Raw genomic sequence first — 17,970 nt, 5'->3', positions numbered from 1 at the left:
ACTTTGTTTTTGAGGTTGCAATGCGTACAATGGGTAGAGCACCAAACTCTATTTACCCAAATGGTGGGACTGGTGGCCAGGCTTCCTCTAAAGAGGCTCTTAATGGCGGTCTATCTCACTCGAGGCTTAGTTCCCACATCAGTGTCCAAACAGTAATGTTTTACGGTATGTACTGAAATCCACAGTGGCATTGTACGAGCATAGTATAAGATGACTATTGATGCTTTGTCCAGCAGGAAGCGGTCAGATTGCTCACAAACAGCAGAATCTGACGTAGGTCACTCACTACTCATTTTCTAACAGCCTTTCAGGAAAGTGCCAGACCTTTATGCAATAACGCACAAACAACTGTCAGATGTTCTGAAAGACTTTTATGGGTCTATATGATAAGACAAGCAGTTCTTTACTTCCAAAGTGTGATCCGTGATGAAATAATTGTATCCTCAGTGCCATACTTCGGAGTTTACAGGTGTGTTGACAGACAACAAACAGAAGTAGAGGAACGATTTTTGGCTTTGTATAATTAATGCAATGGTAAAAATCTGAAAGAACTTTAACCTGTGCTTAGAGTCTCAAAATAAACAGAAAGGTAATTTGTGATTTAGGTCCATTATTGTTTTTGTATCAGGACCAACAGTCATACTTTAGCAGACAGCCCAGCTTTATGCAGACCCAACTATAGCCATCAAAAGGAATGTCTAAGGTTCTCATTTGTACTTGTAGAATGACTTTGACAGAGGCAACATTAAAAAACAGTGGTACCCAGTTGTATAAATCTAGAATTAGCAATCGCTGTGGCCCTATGACAATTTATAGTGGATATCAACCATCAGCCTACATTGCAGATCCTTGTTCTCATTTGGCTGCAAGCAAAATTGGTATGAATTCCTTTATTATGTTCCACATCTCCACTTTGCATTTTCTCACAGTAGATAAAAAGAACAAAACATGAACTGTACTGCAAACCATAAAATAACTTTTCTTCCAATAGCATCTAGGTTCTTCACTCTCACTCTGAAAGGATTGGTGTTGCTGATTCTTCACTAAAAGACCATGCTGTTGCAACCACAACTAATACTGGATCCGGTCTGCATTGTGAATGTAAAGATTTTAGTGCAAAATCTACATCTTTAGATTTCCTTCCTCGCTTGAAAACCAATGTTGGAGTTCACAGCTCCCAAACATGATCCAGAATAAAGATGAAGTTGAATTCTTGGAGGACTCATTCTTTGGTGTGTTACAAAAAGCAAGAATAGCAATGTTTTAGGATTGTCAGATAAAAATATGTATCATCTTGGCTCATATGCGTGAAATTGTTAAAAACTTGAGAGAGCGTAGCTTATATAATCTATATTAGCATGAAATGTTTATGAATTAATGTGTGATACTGCCGCATAGTAATTGCCATATAATAGTAATCTCGCTTAAACGTGCACTTGAATTATGACCACGATGAGTGGCCACCAATGTATACGCAAACTAATAATGATGATTAAAACGTTTATGTTACGTTCAATTGAGCTTATATTAACATTTGCGTTATTAAATCCGTATTGAAAATCACATAGGCCTTATGTTAGCATGAGCTGCAGCTTAGCTGTTTCGCTCTCATAATAAATGCATTTTTCTATTTTTCAGTGTGCTGACTCACAAGGGTCCATGACCCTGTTTGTTCTTTTTCCTTCGAACTTGGAAGATGAATGTAACCATGTAGATCCGTTTCCCACTGCTTCTCATCGTCTTGAAAACTAAATGTTATAAATGAATTGAAACAGTGTAGATTAATGTAATGTACAAGGTTATTCAAACCGGGGAAGACAATGGAACTGCTGACCAAAAGATGTACAAAGAATTACCAGGGGATGAGGTAACACCGGATGTGCCACCTCTGAAGACGTCAATTACGAAGACCAATCAAAGACTTGTAAACCAATATGGGGTGAAGATTAGGATTACCTAATGTTTAATTTGATAGGTTAAAGATAGTGGGGTATAACAAATGTCCAATAGAATTTTGGGGGAATGTACTACGAAAAAGGGATAAAAACCCATGTCACAGGAAGTCATTGGGGAATTAGGTAGGGAATGCTATTGATTTTATCCAGAAACTCTGTCACTCTGTTTGGTGACTTGAGATTTTATTAAAACCATCCTTGCCCTTAAGTTTGCCCATTTACACTTTTCCTCCTTATGAGGGAAGTGCCCTTTTGTCCCCGAGAGCTGTTTTGACTGATGACGATTTGATTGATGTCCTGAAGACGAAGACTGAACCTGTGCGCTGACCTAATCTTTGGAGGGTAATTATGACAATGCATTTGTAATTTGTCTGTTTGCTTTTCCTTTCTAGGTACCAACTGCTTGCTTTTGACAGAGACCTTAGCTAGATGTTTTCCAAATTAGTGTTCTAAATTGTTTTGCATGAAGCCCAACATGCTAATGCTAATCAGTGGTTAGGACAGGTGTTCACCAAAACGGACGCAAATAGACAAACGACCGAGACTATGCTTTGTTGAACTGATGCGATATTGACACTCTGCTAAACTTGATCTATGTTCACGCCGTGTTATGTTGTGATGTTTGTGATTCTCACTTTAATGAAATCTTATCAAAGTTGCCATATCGTGACTATTCTATTATGTTTCTTGGTGTTGAGATTAACGCATTTACTGCTAGACTGTAATTAATAGGGAATAAAATTCATAAAATTCTACTAAACTGGTGTGGTTATTCATGGCTGCAAGGTCATGGTAGCGTCATTTGAACTGATTAATGACTGACCAAAGTGAAATGCAATGTTGTGATAAATATTGATGACATTATTGATGTATTGATTGATATATTGATTAGCTATCTCATCCTACGTTGTCTCTCAACTGGGTCAAAAGATTCATTGGCCTAAAGCGAGTCCTGATGTGTAATAAAATATCATAAAAGGACGCGTTATCAAACTCATTAAGGAGTATTTCTGCCAGTCTTCCACCTCCTCCAATTATTCATTCTCAACAGAAAGGGTAGCACACTAGCATTCTAGAAATTCCCCCCATCAGGAGAGGTTAAAGAATTTATCGGTCTCATACTTCTGACCAGAAATGCAGGTGTTGGTGTGTGTGGTCAATGTAATGGTAAAAAGGATATCATGATCTTGAAAAAATTGGACTGAAAATTCAAATGATTTTTATTTATTTTTTTTAAGAGTGAGAAGAAAGTAGAAATAGCTGTGATGAAATATGACAGTATCTAATAACCTGCTCTCCTTAACTACGGTCCTTCGGCATATGCTGAGCAAATCTAAAAGTAGCGTAGTGACCTGATGAGCATAACATGTCTATTTGTAGAGAACATGTTTACTCTTAGGAGTTTACTCTTAGGAGCAGTAGAGACGGATAAAGGATGTTTATTGCTAACCAACTGAATTAAACGCACTTTATCAACCTATGCAGAAGTAAAGGCGGAGTGGATAAAGCCTGTATTTTAACCTGTGACCATGGTGGTCAAGCTCAGATTACTAGAGTCGATGCATTGGTCAAGTCAAGTACAACATTTTTCGGTTTAAAACAAATGATAAAAGGAACTCAAATACATAATATAATGACACACAAAAATTAGACAATTATACTCACATAGTTAAAAGGAAAATGGTAGAAATGCCAAAACTGCATGTTAAAATCACAGTGCAAAATTAATTGTTAAAACTGCTTTTCCTTTGAAAATATCGCCACAACCTTATTTCAATAAAAAACAAATAGGGAAAGCAGTGAATGCTTGTCACATGGGGCTCTAGGGTTGAGTGAGTGCACTTTCCATCGCATTCAGATCTTTTTCTCGCAGGGAAGTGATGAATCGATTCCAAACAGGCAGCCTCGGTCTGTGCAGTGATGTTGTAGACTTTGATGTCTAGGGAAGTTTCATGGAAAATCCACCACATGCACAGCAACAGTGAAGTCGTGCTGAGCTGGAGATGTGAGCGAGGCAAGCGCTTAGTTGATTTTACAACTGTGAGGCAGGTGCCAAGTCAATTTTTCTGCCGCTCAGCTCTGGTGCATGGATCTTCATTCAGGTTCTGCCAGCTTCTCCTTTTAGAGGCCCAAGGACTGTAGGTGGGACCACTTGGCAAGTCAGGGGGTCTCAGCAAGAGAGTACAGGTACTGGCAGATGAAGTCTTTTATGTCCCTGAGACTTAAGAGGAGGCACGATCAGTCCAAACCCTTGGAGACACTCCACACGCAGGATACACAGCAAAGTCTAGTCCTTTCACTGCCACAATAGAGGCAGCATCAGGGCAGCAAAGCAACAGGTTGAGTTACAGGTCCTCCTCTAGCATCTGGCTCTTCTCCCTGGCAGAATCTCCTCTTGATCCAGAAGTGTTCTGGAGTTGTGGGGTCAGTAGTTAATTTCTGCATTTGAAGTAGGCAAACTTCAAAGAAAAGTGTCTCTTCCTTGGCTAGCCCCAGCCACACTCTGGGGGGATGGAGACTATTGTGAGAGGACAGACACAGCCCTTTCAAGTGCAGGTGACAGCTCCTTCCTCCCACTCTATCCTAGGAACACCAATCAGGATATGCAGGACACACCTCATCTGCCTTTGTGCAACAGTCTAGAGTGAATTCACAAACTTCCAAACAGACAATCTGAAACTGGCATATATTCCACAGCCAGGCAGAGGCACAGAAGGGTTAAGCAAGAAAATACCACTTTCTAAAAGTGGCATTTTTCAAACTTACAATCTAAAAACAAACTTCACAAAAATATGTAGTTTTAAATTGTCAGTTCAGAGACCCCAAACCCCATATCTTTATCTGGTCCCAATGGGAAACTGTGCTTAAAGATATTTAAAGGCAATCCTCATGTTAACTTATGGGAGAGATAGGCCTTGCAATAGTGAAAAACGCATTTGGCAGTATTTCACTATCAGGACATGTAAAACACATCAGTACAAGCCCTTCCTTCTAAATACACTGCACCCTGCCCATGGGGCTGTCTTGGACCTACCGAAGGTGTGGTTTACATGAAGGAAAAGGGAAAGTTTGGACCTGGCAAGTGGGTACACTTGCCAGGTCGAACTGGCAGTACAAAACTGCCCACACAGACACTTCTGTGGCAGGTCTGAGACAGGCTTATAGGACTATTCATGTGGGTGGCACAACCAGTGCTGCAGGCCCACTAGTAGCATTTGATTTACAGGCCCATGGCACCTCTGGTGCACTTTACTATGGACGTGCCAGTAAATCAAATATGCTAATCATGGATAAAACCAATCACCAATACAATTTAGACAGAGAGCACTTGCACTTTAGCACTGGTCAGTGGTGGTCCTAAAGCCAGCAAAAACGAAGTTCCGAACAGGATCCGAACAGGAGGCCAGAAGCCAAAAAAGACTGGGGACTCCATGCCAAGAGCTGTCCGGTCTAAGACGTTGATGATAAAAGATTCTCTCATTTATGAAAAGTGGTTTAAGATTGTTTTCGTGTGCTAAGTAAAACCCAAAGAAAAATGTGATGTGCTTAGTCGAATGCTCTGATCTGTTATCGCAAGGGCATTTCCTAGTCTGCACAACCCTTTATTCCTAGGAAAAGAAAAATATTGTGGAAATGAAGAGACGAAAGGGTGTCAGGAGCAATCTATGGTGGATATTATTTGTAAACTTAAGGTACAGTTTGCAACTAAGATGCTCATTCAGTGAAATGTACCTTCCTACAGACATCTTATGAGCATCAGTCAGGGCCTTATTCTCATGCTTCAGGATGATTTCATTGTCTTCCATCCCCCAATCGCCTGCCCCATAGCTGCTGAGATGGTTTTGGCACTATAAAAGGTTATCATTTCTTAAATTGGTTTGGCGCCTCAGTTGGTAGCAAATCTTAATACACCTTTGTGATTTCTAGTCATGTTGGATATGCAGGACTCCCTATGTTGTTTCCAGTCTGAGTTTGTGGAAAGCTGAATCACTAAATCATTAAAAGTATGAGTAGTTTGCATCTAGCTCCCCTTTATATAGAAAATATTGTGCCTGCCCCTTTGTTTAGCTGCAACTCATAGTGAAGGTTTTTGGCTATGTTGATTTTCAGATCTCTTTCTCACATATAGTCAGTAAAGCTGTTAATTTGTTTGCAGGCTTCTTGGGGTAAGGGGCAGAATGGCTGCATCATCGGCATAGAGAAGAATGGGAATTTGCGCCTCCCAACTCTTGGGGTGTGCATTGAACAATAAATAAGTCACCAGGCCTGTCAAGCGGCTGAGAGAGGGAAAACCTTTATGAATGTAAAATAAGATTTTCTGGAAGAGCTTTAGAAAATATAGATTCTTCTTTCTCAGTTTCCACATTCTGGTTCACAACTCATGGATAGCCAACGTCACTGAAATGACTTGGAATTTCAGATATTTTTATTTTTTCAGTCACCTCTATTCTCTCATTAAACAGGTGTTCTGCAAGTGCGAGGTTTTTGGTTTCAGAGGAGGCTGTTGGGGAGTGGAACATTTACTAGAAACTTTTTCTAGAGCAGATGAGGCAGTTCAAGAGAAGGTGGACCGGAAAGATCTAGACTATTTAAGTTCTGAAATTTCATAGGCAGGAAGCACTTTGAACACTAAGTCCTTGGTGACATGCTGTGAGGTTGGAATGCTCAAATTCCACATAGACTTATCAAAGAACAGCAGTTTTTGTTTTTATCACCTCTCACACAATGCACATTATCCCTTCTTAATTTTCACTCTGATTAGAAGGTGAGTAGTGCATTTGGTGCATTTGGTGCTTTTGTGATTTGAGAGCCCAAGTGAACCTTGCTTGACCTAGATAAATGCGGCTGGGAAATGATGTAGCAACTTTACTGAAGGAGAAACATGAGCATTCAATAAGGGAATACACAGGTGCTCTCTGGTGGGACTTGAGAGTTCTTGAGAGAAATGTCACAATCTTCTCCATCATTTTATGGAAGTAGATGGCAGATGCACAGAACATACAAATCTTTGAAACAAAGGCTTTTCTGGTTGGATGTTAGAGCATAGCTTAAAAAGACAGTGCATGACTTTCAATGCCATGCTTTAAAAAACAAAAACAAAAAAAACTTTGACAGGAGCAATACAAAACTCCACACACAGGCCAGAAACATATGAAACCTCCCACAGAAAAAGTACAATTGTTTCAGATTGCTGCAAAGCAAAGAATATGTGAAATTAAAACAGCATGTGTATCAACATCAAAATAAAAACTTAAAAATGGAGCAGAGCTAAGAAAAGAAGGAACTCAATCACTCAGTTTAAAGAGAGAGTTCTTCCACGAGCGTCTCTTGCGGCCCATTCCATCACTGGCAGAGAAATAACCCACCTAGTCAGGAGTTGAGTAGCCAGCTTGTGTGTTTTGTTTTATCTTTTAAATTGGTCTTTATTGTTATATTTAATTCAAAACATTATTACAGCGTCTTCCTGAAGTACCCTCAATGTGATTGGAGAACCAAGCCATAGAACGAAGCCCACGTTATCAGTATACACTTGTTTTAGTGTTTTTAAAACTAAAAAATCTTTGTATACCCGGGAATTTCTAGATGACAGTGAGCGTTTACAATTATGCAAATCTATAAAAGAGCTAGTGGTGAAAAGGATGGATGTTATTGGCTATGACTGCAAGTTCTAAACATGCTGGTGGTAATGAGGTAGTGTAAATATCGGTAAACATCAGCCCCAAACATTTTTCAGAAAAGAGGAGACACATTAATATATAGTATTTGGTGAGGCTCAAGTTGTAGGTTCAGAAATTTAAATATGGGCACCCTATAAGAAGAAAATAGATCAGAGGGCATGTGCTGATGAGATAAAACTAGTTCAAAAGAAGACATATGGGGAAAAAGGAATAAAATATTGAAAACTTACTCTTGCGTTTCGGTACCAGAGTCAGTTGGTTTTAATAGGACTCCATCAATCCCATGGTACCATGAAAGATTCCAGGCCATCTTTAGCATGTCGGACACTGGTTTTGAAGCCAAGTAGTCATCAGATAAAGGTAGGGGCACACAGTATGGGCTAACTACATGATGACCTGTCACTCTTACAGGGAGATGAAAACTTAAACCAAAAAATACAAAAGAAAATTAGGAAATGTGTGGTTTCATTTTTCAACCACGTCTGATGAAAGCAATACAAAATATGCAAGCTGTAAATCATGAGAATAAAGCCCTCAAATTATAAATGCTTTACTTAAAGTTTTCAATGAACAAACAAAAATTACTGTATCTCAATATTACTTTATCACATTTACTTGATTGTGAGAGAAGAAAACAAGTTACTTACCTGTAACTACAGTTATCCAGTATTGGTATCTTTCATAAAGTCAGATGCTTGAATCATCCCCGTCGAAGTGGTAGTCCAACGCTACATAAAACACTCTCCAGAGAAGCTCCTTCCCTCAGATTTTCTATCACGAGTGTGAAAAGATTATGACCTGAGAGGAAATGCGAGCGTCTAAGGGGAGGAGGGTGGTTTGCATGAGAATTTATGAAAGATACCAATACTTAATAACTGTAGTTACAGGTAAGTAACTTGTTTTCTTATCCAGTATTGGATCTTTCATAAATTCACATGCTTGAATCTGAATAACCAGCAGTACTGTCTATAAACGTTATACTCGCAGTGGATGGAGGGTGCGAGCATAGACATCCTCTAAAACATATTATTAAATAGCTAGCTCATATATCTTGTATTATGAACTTTAAAAAAAAAAAAAAAAATATATATATATATATATATATATATATATATATATATATATATATATACACACATATACCTTAAACATCCATATATATATAGATATAAAAGCATGTCAAACTATATTGGATAGCAATTATAGACTACTGCATATAAAATAGTTTCTACACAATCAAGGAAAGGTCTCACCTTAATGAAAGAGATGATGTAAAACAGCTTGTCCAACTAGAGTCAGTTCTCTGCGAGGACTCCAAACAATAGTGCTGCGTAAAGGAGTGCGTAGTCTTCCATGTCGCAGCTTGACATATTTTATCCATGGCAATACCCTGAAACAAAGCAGCCGTTGTCGACACTGCTCTTGTGGAGTGGGCTCTCGGGCGCCTAGTCAAAGGTTTTCCTGCTTTGGTGTGACAAAACTGAATTGTAGAAGCAATCCACTGGGCTATAGTGGGCTTGGTGACCCCTGTTCCTTGTCGTCCAAGAAAATAAGATACCAATAGCTGATCTGATTTCCTGATTTGTTTGGTACTTTGGAGGTAAAATTTGAGGCATCTCTTGATGTCCAAAGAGTGCAGAGTTTTTTCTGCGATTGTAGTTGGATTTGGGAAAAAAGATCGTAGTATCACAGGCTCATTGAGATGAAATGATGATGGCACTTTAGGAATGTACCTGGGGTTTGTCCTGAGCAGAACAAAGTCATCCGAAAAAAACAGAAAAGGTTCTTTAGTAGTAAAAGCCTGTATATCACTGACTCTCCTGGTGGAAGTGAGAGCAAGCAGGGTTGCCACCTTCCTTGTGATGTACTTGAGTTTAACTCTGTGAATAGGTTCGAAAGGAGCTTTCGTTAGCTGGGACAGGACTATAATCAAATGCCACTCTGGCAGAGGTGGACGCACCAGAGGGCAAGTGCGGAAGAGGCCTTTCAAGAACTGCTTAATAATTCTGGATGAGCCGATTGAAGGCATATCAGCAGAGCGCCTATAAGAGGCTATAGCTGCCAAATGAATCGTGACAGATGCATGGCATAGACCAGCCTTTGAGAGTGTGAAAAGGTACAAGAGAATTTGTTCCGGCTTAATCTGTAAAGGGTGGAATTTGTTCTGAGAACACCAAACAAAAAATCTCTTCCATTTGAGCTTGTACGTCTTATTTGTACTGTCCGCTCGTGCCCTAGATAATATCCGTCTGCATTCCTGATCAATGTTCATACCATGAAACTCTCGGAACTCAGGAGCCAAGCGTGCAATTGAAGAGATGTTGGATAGGGATGAAGAATTTGACCCGGATTCTTCGTGAGAAGGTCGTGGTTGCAGGGAAGGCGCATCGGATTGGCCACGGACCGGAGTAGAAGCTCCGTGTACCAGTACTGTCAGGGCTATCTGGGCGCTATGAGAATGATCCTCTAGCACTCGGACTTCATCTTCCTGAGGAGTCTGGTGATCAACGGGATGGGTGAAAAGCGTAAGCGAAGATCCCGGACCATCTCATCAAAAGAGCATTTCCCCACAACCCCGGGAGTGGGTATCGACTGGCGTAGAACTGGCATTTGGCGCTCAGGTTGGTGGCAAACAAGTCTAGGATCGGTTGACCCCAGCGTTGGAAGATGCCGTCAAGTATCTTCTGGTTGAGTTCCCCACTCGTGGCAGTTGTCATCCGTCCTGTTGAGAGAATTTGCTAGGGAGTTGTTGATTCCTGGCAGGTGCTCCACCCTAAGGTGTATATTGTGCAGTGTGAGCCAGTCCCAAAGAGACTGAGCTTCCCTTGAGAGGGAGAGAGATCTTGTTCCTCCCTGCTTGTTGATATAAAACATATTTGTTGTGTTGTCCGTCCTGACCAACACTGAGGACCCTGCAAAGCGTGGAAGAAAAGCCTTGAGCGTGAGGGGGATTGCCTTTAATTCCAACAGATTTATGTGCATTCCTTTCTGAAGATCCGACCATCTTCCCTGAATGCACGTCTTGTAAATGGCCTCTTCAGCCTTCCAAGAAAGCGTCTGTGGTGGTGATAAAATCTGTTATTGGCATTAGAAAAGTAAGTCCTTGGGAGAGATGGTTGGTCTGAGACCACCACTTCAAAGCCTGGCGAATTCTTGGTATAACAGTTATCAAGTCATCGAAGGATGCTTGCGTTTGGGTCCATTGGAGCTGTAACTCTTCTTGTAACGGTCTCATTCTCAATCTTGCCAGTCAAACTAGGACAATGGTTGAGGAAATCATGCCCAGAAGTGACTTGAACAGTCGTACTGAAACAAACTTTTTTCTGCAAATACTGACAGCCAAGTTGGTTAGTTTCTGCTGCCGTGCCGGGGTGAGATATGCTTTGTTTTTGATGGTGTCTAATTCTGCACCCAAGAAAACTCTCCTGCATGAGGGAAGGATGACAAACTTCTGCAGATTTACTGTTAGCCCCAAACTGCGGAATACCTTCAGGTAAGCGTTTGTAGCCATGGAGGCTAGTAGTGAAGAAGGAGCTTTTATGAGCCAGTCATCCAGGTATGGAAACACCTGGAAACCCCAGTTGCGGAGAAAACCTGCGACTGGGGCAAGGCATTTCGTGAAAATTCGTGGAGCGGACTTCAGACCGAATGGGAGAACTTTGAACTGATAATGGGCACCGGCTACAGTAAAGCGGCAATATTTGCGATGTTTTTGATATATTGGTATGTGGAAATAAGCATCCTGGAGATGCATTGTTGTCATAAAATCAGGATTGAGAAGGTGTAGGATATCCGACAGCGTGATCATCCGAAAAGATGGTTTCCGAAGGAACTTGCTGCGCTTCCTGAGATCTAATATCAGTCTCCATTCCCCTGACTACTTCTTTATCAGGAAGAAACGGGAATAGAACCCAAGACCTTTTTGCTGAACTGGAACCTTTTCTATAGCTCCCTTGGCAAGCATCAGGAATACTTCCTGCAGACGAAGATGGAACGGTCTGGATGTTCTTGGTGGATGATGCAGTGGTTTTTGTATGAATTCCAGGGTATGACCTCTTGTCACTATCTCCAGCACCCATTTGTCTGATGTTATGTTTTTCCACTTTGCTCCTACTTATTGATTGTGTAAGTATTGGGGAAGAATAGCCAGTGCCTGGTGATGATCATTGCTTTCTGGGTTGATCTCGGTTTTGTGAACCCGGTCTCCTTTTTTATCCCTGTCTGGCGTATGAGGCAGTGGATGGTTGCCAATACTGCTGCTGATAGGATGGCCTATATTGGGGTTGCTGATACTGCCTGTGAAAGGAACCTCGAAATGAGGTAAATCCTCTTCCTCTTGCACCCCGAAAGGGCTGTTTCCGGTACTGCAGGGTACCTAGGGACTTAGCAGTATCTGTGTCGGTCTTGATGGCCTGCAGCGCGTCATCTACATGCTTGCCGAAGAGAGATTCTCCATCATAAGGCATGTCGAGAATTCTGGACTGCACTCCCGGTCTGAAAGTTGTGGCCTTGAGCCAACCCTGGTGGCGTAACACTGCAGCACCAGCAAGCTGACGAAAACTGGTGGAGGCTATATCTAGAGCACAGTCAATTATCTCCTCCGACGTACGCTCACCTTCTTAGGGGATCTTCCATGCCTCTGCTTGTTTGCTTTCAGGGATGAGGTCAATGAAAGGCTGCATATCCGACCACATTTGTCGATCATAACGACCCAGGATTGCTAAGGAATTTGCTGCTCTAACAGTAACAGCTAAAAACCTTCAATTATCGCATTTTTAGTGGATTACAACTACAATCTTGTAACAGTGACCACAATGTAAAGAAACGGTGTTGGCCATAACCCTCCTTTGGCATATTGCCAATACTGAGATTTGTTTCATAAAATGTCTGTAATGTTTTGTAAATATCTATGTTATGTATATATCTATGTTATAGAGTGTTCACCGACGAGCCACTGTTGACCTTTCCTTAGTATGATTTAAATAAATAAGGGAAAGTAATTGACCAATGAAATCAGGATTTAGCACTGGTCTCTTAAAATAATGGTTTAATTTGTCCCTACCTGCTGACCATTTGTGTTTATCACTATTGTAGTACCCAGGACAGGTTAGGGTTACAGGGTTCCCTCTTTTAGAGTATTGTACTAACAGTAATTGCAGACATGGAGGAGAATCTTTGCCTACATTATCTAATCTCCTTCCTTCTCTATCTGGAGGAGTAGAGATAGGCATCTACAGGTTCTTAGAACGCCTTTGAGCCGCTTGAGAAATAATAGAGTCCGGCTTAGGGTGACCAGTGAGACCTGCCGGAAAGTCCTGAGTTGCCTTGTATTTTTTGTCCAACTTTTGTGGCACTGGTGGGACTGTTGCTGGGTTGCCTCACTCCATATAAAGTCAATAATAGGAATGGACCTTACAGACTTCCTTGACTGTTCTTTAAAATCATGGAGGAAGCATTCCAACTGTGAAACAGATGTTGGAAGGTGGAAGCGTGCGGCAGCCCTGTCCATTAGATTGTGAAAACTACCTATATTCTCCGGTGGAGAATCTGAAGGGCGAGGAGGTGGTGGAGAAGGAGTGGGGGCCAAGTAGTCATCCCATTCCTCTGTGGGATGCTGTGGCGTAGATATATCCCCTTCTTCCACTGATGTGGAATCTTCATCTTTAGGGGGGCAGCTAAAACGGAATGAGGAGTCATCATGGGAGTACCTGGAGGTGGAGGGACTGTCATGGTGTAACAGTAGAAGCTGGTGGTGTTGGTTGATCTTCTGCTGTAACTGGGAACCTCCTTCTATAATCCTGCAGCATTGATTCTAAGTCCTAGATCAAGGAGGCAGGCATCTGTATAGAGTCTCTTGGCTGAGGTGGTTGGTAATAGCGTTCCTGATGTGAGTAATAAGGTTGGTATTGGTCATACTCATCATCGTCGTCCTCTTCCTGGTATTTAACATATAACTGGGATGGGCTGTGTGCATCTCCAAATGGACCCTCATCAGATTCCTCCCAGTCCAGCAAATGACTGGGTAATAAGGTTGACACTTTGCTTGGTGACGTGTCTGTAGGATTAATCACAGATCTGGGCAAAGATGTGATCTTGACCATGGCCTGAAGATCAGGAGACCTGGAAGAGGTAGGAATAGCCTCTATCTGGCTCACAGGCACCAATGGCATTGTAGATGGTGTCGATGATGATGGTGCTGTCGATGGCACTGTTATCAGATGATCCTTCCATCGACGACAGTCTCGTCGACGATGGTGTCGACGACAGTGGTCTTGTCGACGATGGTTTTGACGGTCTCGTCGACGGTGTCCTTGTCGACGGTGAGATAGCCAACAAAGCTCTTGTCAGTGGTGTTGCAGTCGACGGGGCTTTCGTAGTCGATGTCATCAACGACGATGTTGTAGTCAACGAAGGCGTTGATGTCAGCGACGCACTCTTTTCTGGAATCCTCGTTGACAGAGGTTTAATAAAGGAAATAGGAGCCTTTACCGTCGACGTCAAGGTAGTCGACGACGACGAGGTGGTGGAGACGGTAGATGTAAACACCGTCGTCGTCGTCACGGTCATCGACGGTGGTGTCGTCGACGACTTAATTTTAATGGTTACCTTTCTAGAGGTAGAAGGCTCAGAGGAACGAGAACGGCGGGATGACTCCTTTTGACGAGGAGAGGATGGCTCAGAAGAAATTGAACCGTGTAAGCCTTTTGTATGTCCATGATGTAATTTCTGCCGCTTTCTAGATCTTTCTGCCTGGCCCAGGTCCTCATATTTGGACCTTTTTGTGTGGCCTTTCTGACCCACTCTCCTCACCTTAAGTACAGGATTTTGCCTGTAACCATGTCAGAAGTCTACCCTCACGGTCTCTGAGGGTTTTTGTGGAGAAAGTACAGCATATCTTGCAGTCCTTCACCTGGGGTTGTGGGTAGAGGCAATACAGGCATTCTTTACGTGGATCATCCACATGGGCCTTTTCTTTCCAGAGGTCTTGCAAGGGCGGAAAAGGCCTTTTCTAGAAGAATCCGACATTTTTTGAGTTTTCTTGAGAGAAAAAAAAACTACTGAAGAAGTAGAAAACTGAGCCGAGCTAAGGGAGACTCCCTTCACACGACGTGCGGTAGAAAAACTGAGGGAGGGAGCTTCTCTGGAGAGTGTTCTAGAGGGTGCTGGTACCTGATTGGCCAGCAGGCAGGTTTGGGTCCTTTTCACAAAAGGCTGGTGTTTCCATTATAGCCTATAGGCATTTTTTTTAATTTGTTAATGATTGCTATTTTATGTACTGTGGGACTCCCACTTCGAGGATGGGCAGGATTCAAGCATGTGAATTTATGAAAGATCCAATACTGGATAATCGGTTTAATATCCTAATAGAGCTACCTATTTTAATCAGTTCAGTTATGTTGTTAAACTAACATATTATCATGCAAGGTGAGTTCTATTGAAACTTTTCTATTTTCATACTAAGCGTTCATTGAAGAAATGCTAATTTATCCACAAAAAGGTTAGAACAATAAAGTACTTCAGAAAATTGCATCACCGAAGGGCATAGACCATGCTCTGCAGAAATCATGACAAAAGCAGAGGAGGGCATTTCACTACCACGCAAAGTGCCATAGACAGACAACTATGTAAGGAGTTTTAGTGGACCTTTGTTACTTCTATTGACGCCAAGAACACATCTCACATTCTACAAAGAGCCACGGGGTAGGAAAAATTACTAGTGATTAGTGGCCTGGGGGTAAAACTTGTTGAGCCAGAAGGAATGGTTTCTTACCTGTAATCCTAGTTCTCTCTTAAGGGACCCTCTATTGAAGTCATAAGCACTCAACGGCCTATATGAACAGGCTACAATGACCCAATTATTCATATTCGACAAAAAAGGGGCCTGGAGAATCATATATGTGTGTGTCATTTAATCATTATGTTTTTGTAAAATAGCACAAATCTCTTTCACAATCTTTTTTGTTAGGCTATAGAGGTGAAGGAAAGCACAACAGTGTAGCCCCATAAGGTGTCATTATGTGAGTTATAAAGAGAGACTGTGTCTTTAAGAATTTAGGAACCACCAGTATCCCACAATGCTCAGCAGGTGACAGTTGATTCAGTTCTTCTTGAGGCAATGCATGATTGATATGTAGGTCCCATGGTTATCTCTGTCCACTATACCATGGAGGAGGGAGGGTTGCTTATGACTTCAATGGAGATACCCCCAAGAGAGAACTAGGAATACAGGTAGGAAACAATTCCTTCTCTCTTAGAGGGATCTCCACTGATAGCCATAACACTGAAAAGAGTAGCAAGCCCATCCCCCACCAAGAGTGGTGAAGAGTACAGAAAAATTACTAAGGTAGCCATTTAAGGAAACAGATTTCTGAGGGAGGCCTGTCCTTCATGAGCATCTGCTCTAAAATCGGAGTCCAGACTCTACTGGAGTGGGTAAAGGAAGAGGGGGAAGAGAGGATTCATGGCTTTGATCCTGATGGTTGTTTACCCCCTTGAGCAGGCTGCTGGGTGGATTTTCCCCTAGTCTGCTTTTGATGGTGTTGGCGATAAGGTTGCTGGTGTCGTGATTGCTGGCAACTTTGATACCATTGAGGGTTTTGAATCCTCTGAGTGTATAAACTGTGTTGGTACTGCCTGGAAGATTTTCTTTGCTCTTTAGGTCTATCAAAACCCAATGCCCGTAGGGATTCCATCTCAGCCTTCATGCAAGCCATCTCATCATCAGTGTGGCTTCCAAAGGGGTGACCTCTGACATGTTTTCGGTCAAGAGCTCGACCCCCCCCACGTCCGCAGCACCACCTTGCTGTCTCCGTGTCCCTGACCCCCGCCCATGCTGCTGCTAGCGTGTTCGAGGCCCTCCTCCACCCGCAGGCATCCTCCTGCGCCTCATCCCTGGTGTCTAGTGGGCTTCTGGTAAGCGCCGCTAGACTCGTGTGCATTGTGCCGTTTTTGCCGTATTTGTGACTGTATTCCGTATTCTGTGACTTGCTTTTGTGGCTTTGTGCTTTTTCCCAAATTGCGCCTTTTTGCTGTTTTCCGCTTTTTTTCGCCCCTTGTGCGCTCCCCCCTTGCCGCTTTTCCCTGCCGCTGCCTCCCTGCGGCCCAACCTCCCTCGCGCCCCCATTCGCCGCTCCCTCCTGCCTCCCAGCTGCTCCTCCTTCCCCCCTCCCTTCTTAATGGCTGGCGCTGCGCGTCGAGGGTGAGCGACCTCTGACCTGTTTTCAGTCAAGAGCTCGCCCCCCCACGTCCGCAGCACCACCTTGCTGTCTCCGTGTCCCTGACACCCGCCCACGCTGCTGCTAGTGTGTTCGAGGCCCTCCTCCACCTGTAGGCATCCTCCTGCGCCTCATCCCTGGTGTCTAGTGGGCCTGCTGGTAAGTGCCGCTAGACTTGTGTGCATTGTGCTGTTTTCGCCGTATTTGTGACTGTATTCTGTTTCTGCGCCTTGCTTCCTTGCACTTTTTTGCCCCATTTGTGCCTTTTTCAGATTGCTGTAATCCGCTTGTGCATTGTGCCGTTTCACCGTATTTGTGACTGTATTCCGTATTCTGTAACTTGCTTTTGTGCCTTTGTGCTTTTTCCCAAATTGTGTCTTTTTGCTGTTTTCCACTTTTTTTGGCCCCTTGTGCGCTCCCCCTTGACGCTTTTCCCTGCCGCTTCCTCCCTGCCGCTTCCTCCCTGCGGCCCCGCCCCCCTCGCGCCCCCATTCGCCGCTCCCTCCCGCCTCCCAGCTGCTCCTCCCTCCCCCCTTCCTTCTTAATGGCTGGCGCTGCACGTCGAGGGTGAGCGACCTCTGACCTGTTTTCGGTCAAGAGCTCGCCCCCCCACGTCCGCAGCACCACCTTGCTGTCTCCGTGTCCCTGACCCCCGCCCACGCTGCTGCTAGCGTGTTCGAGGCCCTCTTCCACCCGCAGGCATCCTCCTGCGCCTCATCACTGGTGTCTAGTGGGCTTCTGGTAAGCGCCGCTAGACTCATGTGCATTGTGCCGTTTTCGCCGTATTTGTGACTGTATTCTGTTTCTGCGCCTTGCTTCCTTGCGCTTTTTTGCCCCCATTTGTGCCTTTTTCAAATTGCTGTAATCCACTTGTGCATTGTGCTGTTTCACCGTATTTGTGACTGTATTCCGTATTCTGTGACTTGCTTTTGTGCCTTTGTGCTTTTTCCCAAATTGTGCCTTTTTGCTGTTTTCCGTTTTTCCCTGCCGCTGCCTCCCTGCGGCCATTTCCCCCTCGTGCCCCCATTCGCCGCTTCCTCCTGCCTCCCGCCTCCCAGCTGCTCCTCCCTCTCCCTCCCCCTCCCTTCTTAATGGCTGGCGCTGCGCGTCTGCGCCGCTGGC

The 17,970-nt window shown here is 43.3% G+C and overlaps 1 protein-coding gene across 2 annotated transcripts in view; it reads right to left on the bottom strand.

Annotated features, from left to right (window-relative positions):
• RTTN (rotatin) overlaps nucleotides 1-17,970 on the bottom strand; it is a 978,768-nt gene that overhangs the window by 570,980 nt on the left and 389,818 nt on the right. For both annotated transcript variants that reach the window (XM_069219896.1, XM_069219897.1), the window contains exon 24: nucleotides 7,864-8,055. In XM_069219896.1, the coding sequence (XP_069075997.1) occupies nucleotides 7,864-8,055 (192 nt within the window). The remainder of the gene's footprint in view (nucleotides 1-7,863; nucleotides 8,056-17,970) is intronic.

The sequence above is a fragment of the Pleurodeles waltl genome, chromosome 2_2 (assembly GCF_031143425.1).
Source record: "Pleurodeles waltl isolate 20211129_DDA chromosome 2_2, aPleWal1.hap1.20221129, whole genome shotgun sequence".
Taxonomy (NCBI): Eukaryota; Metazoa; Chordata; class Amphibia; order Caudata; family Salamandridae; genus Pleurodeles; species Pleurodeles waltl.
This window is presented reverse-complemented; position numbering and strand designations above follow the sequence as displayed.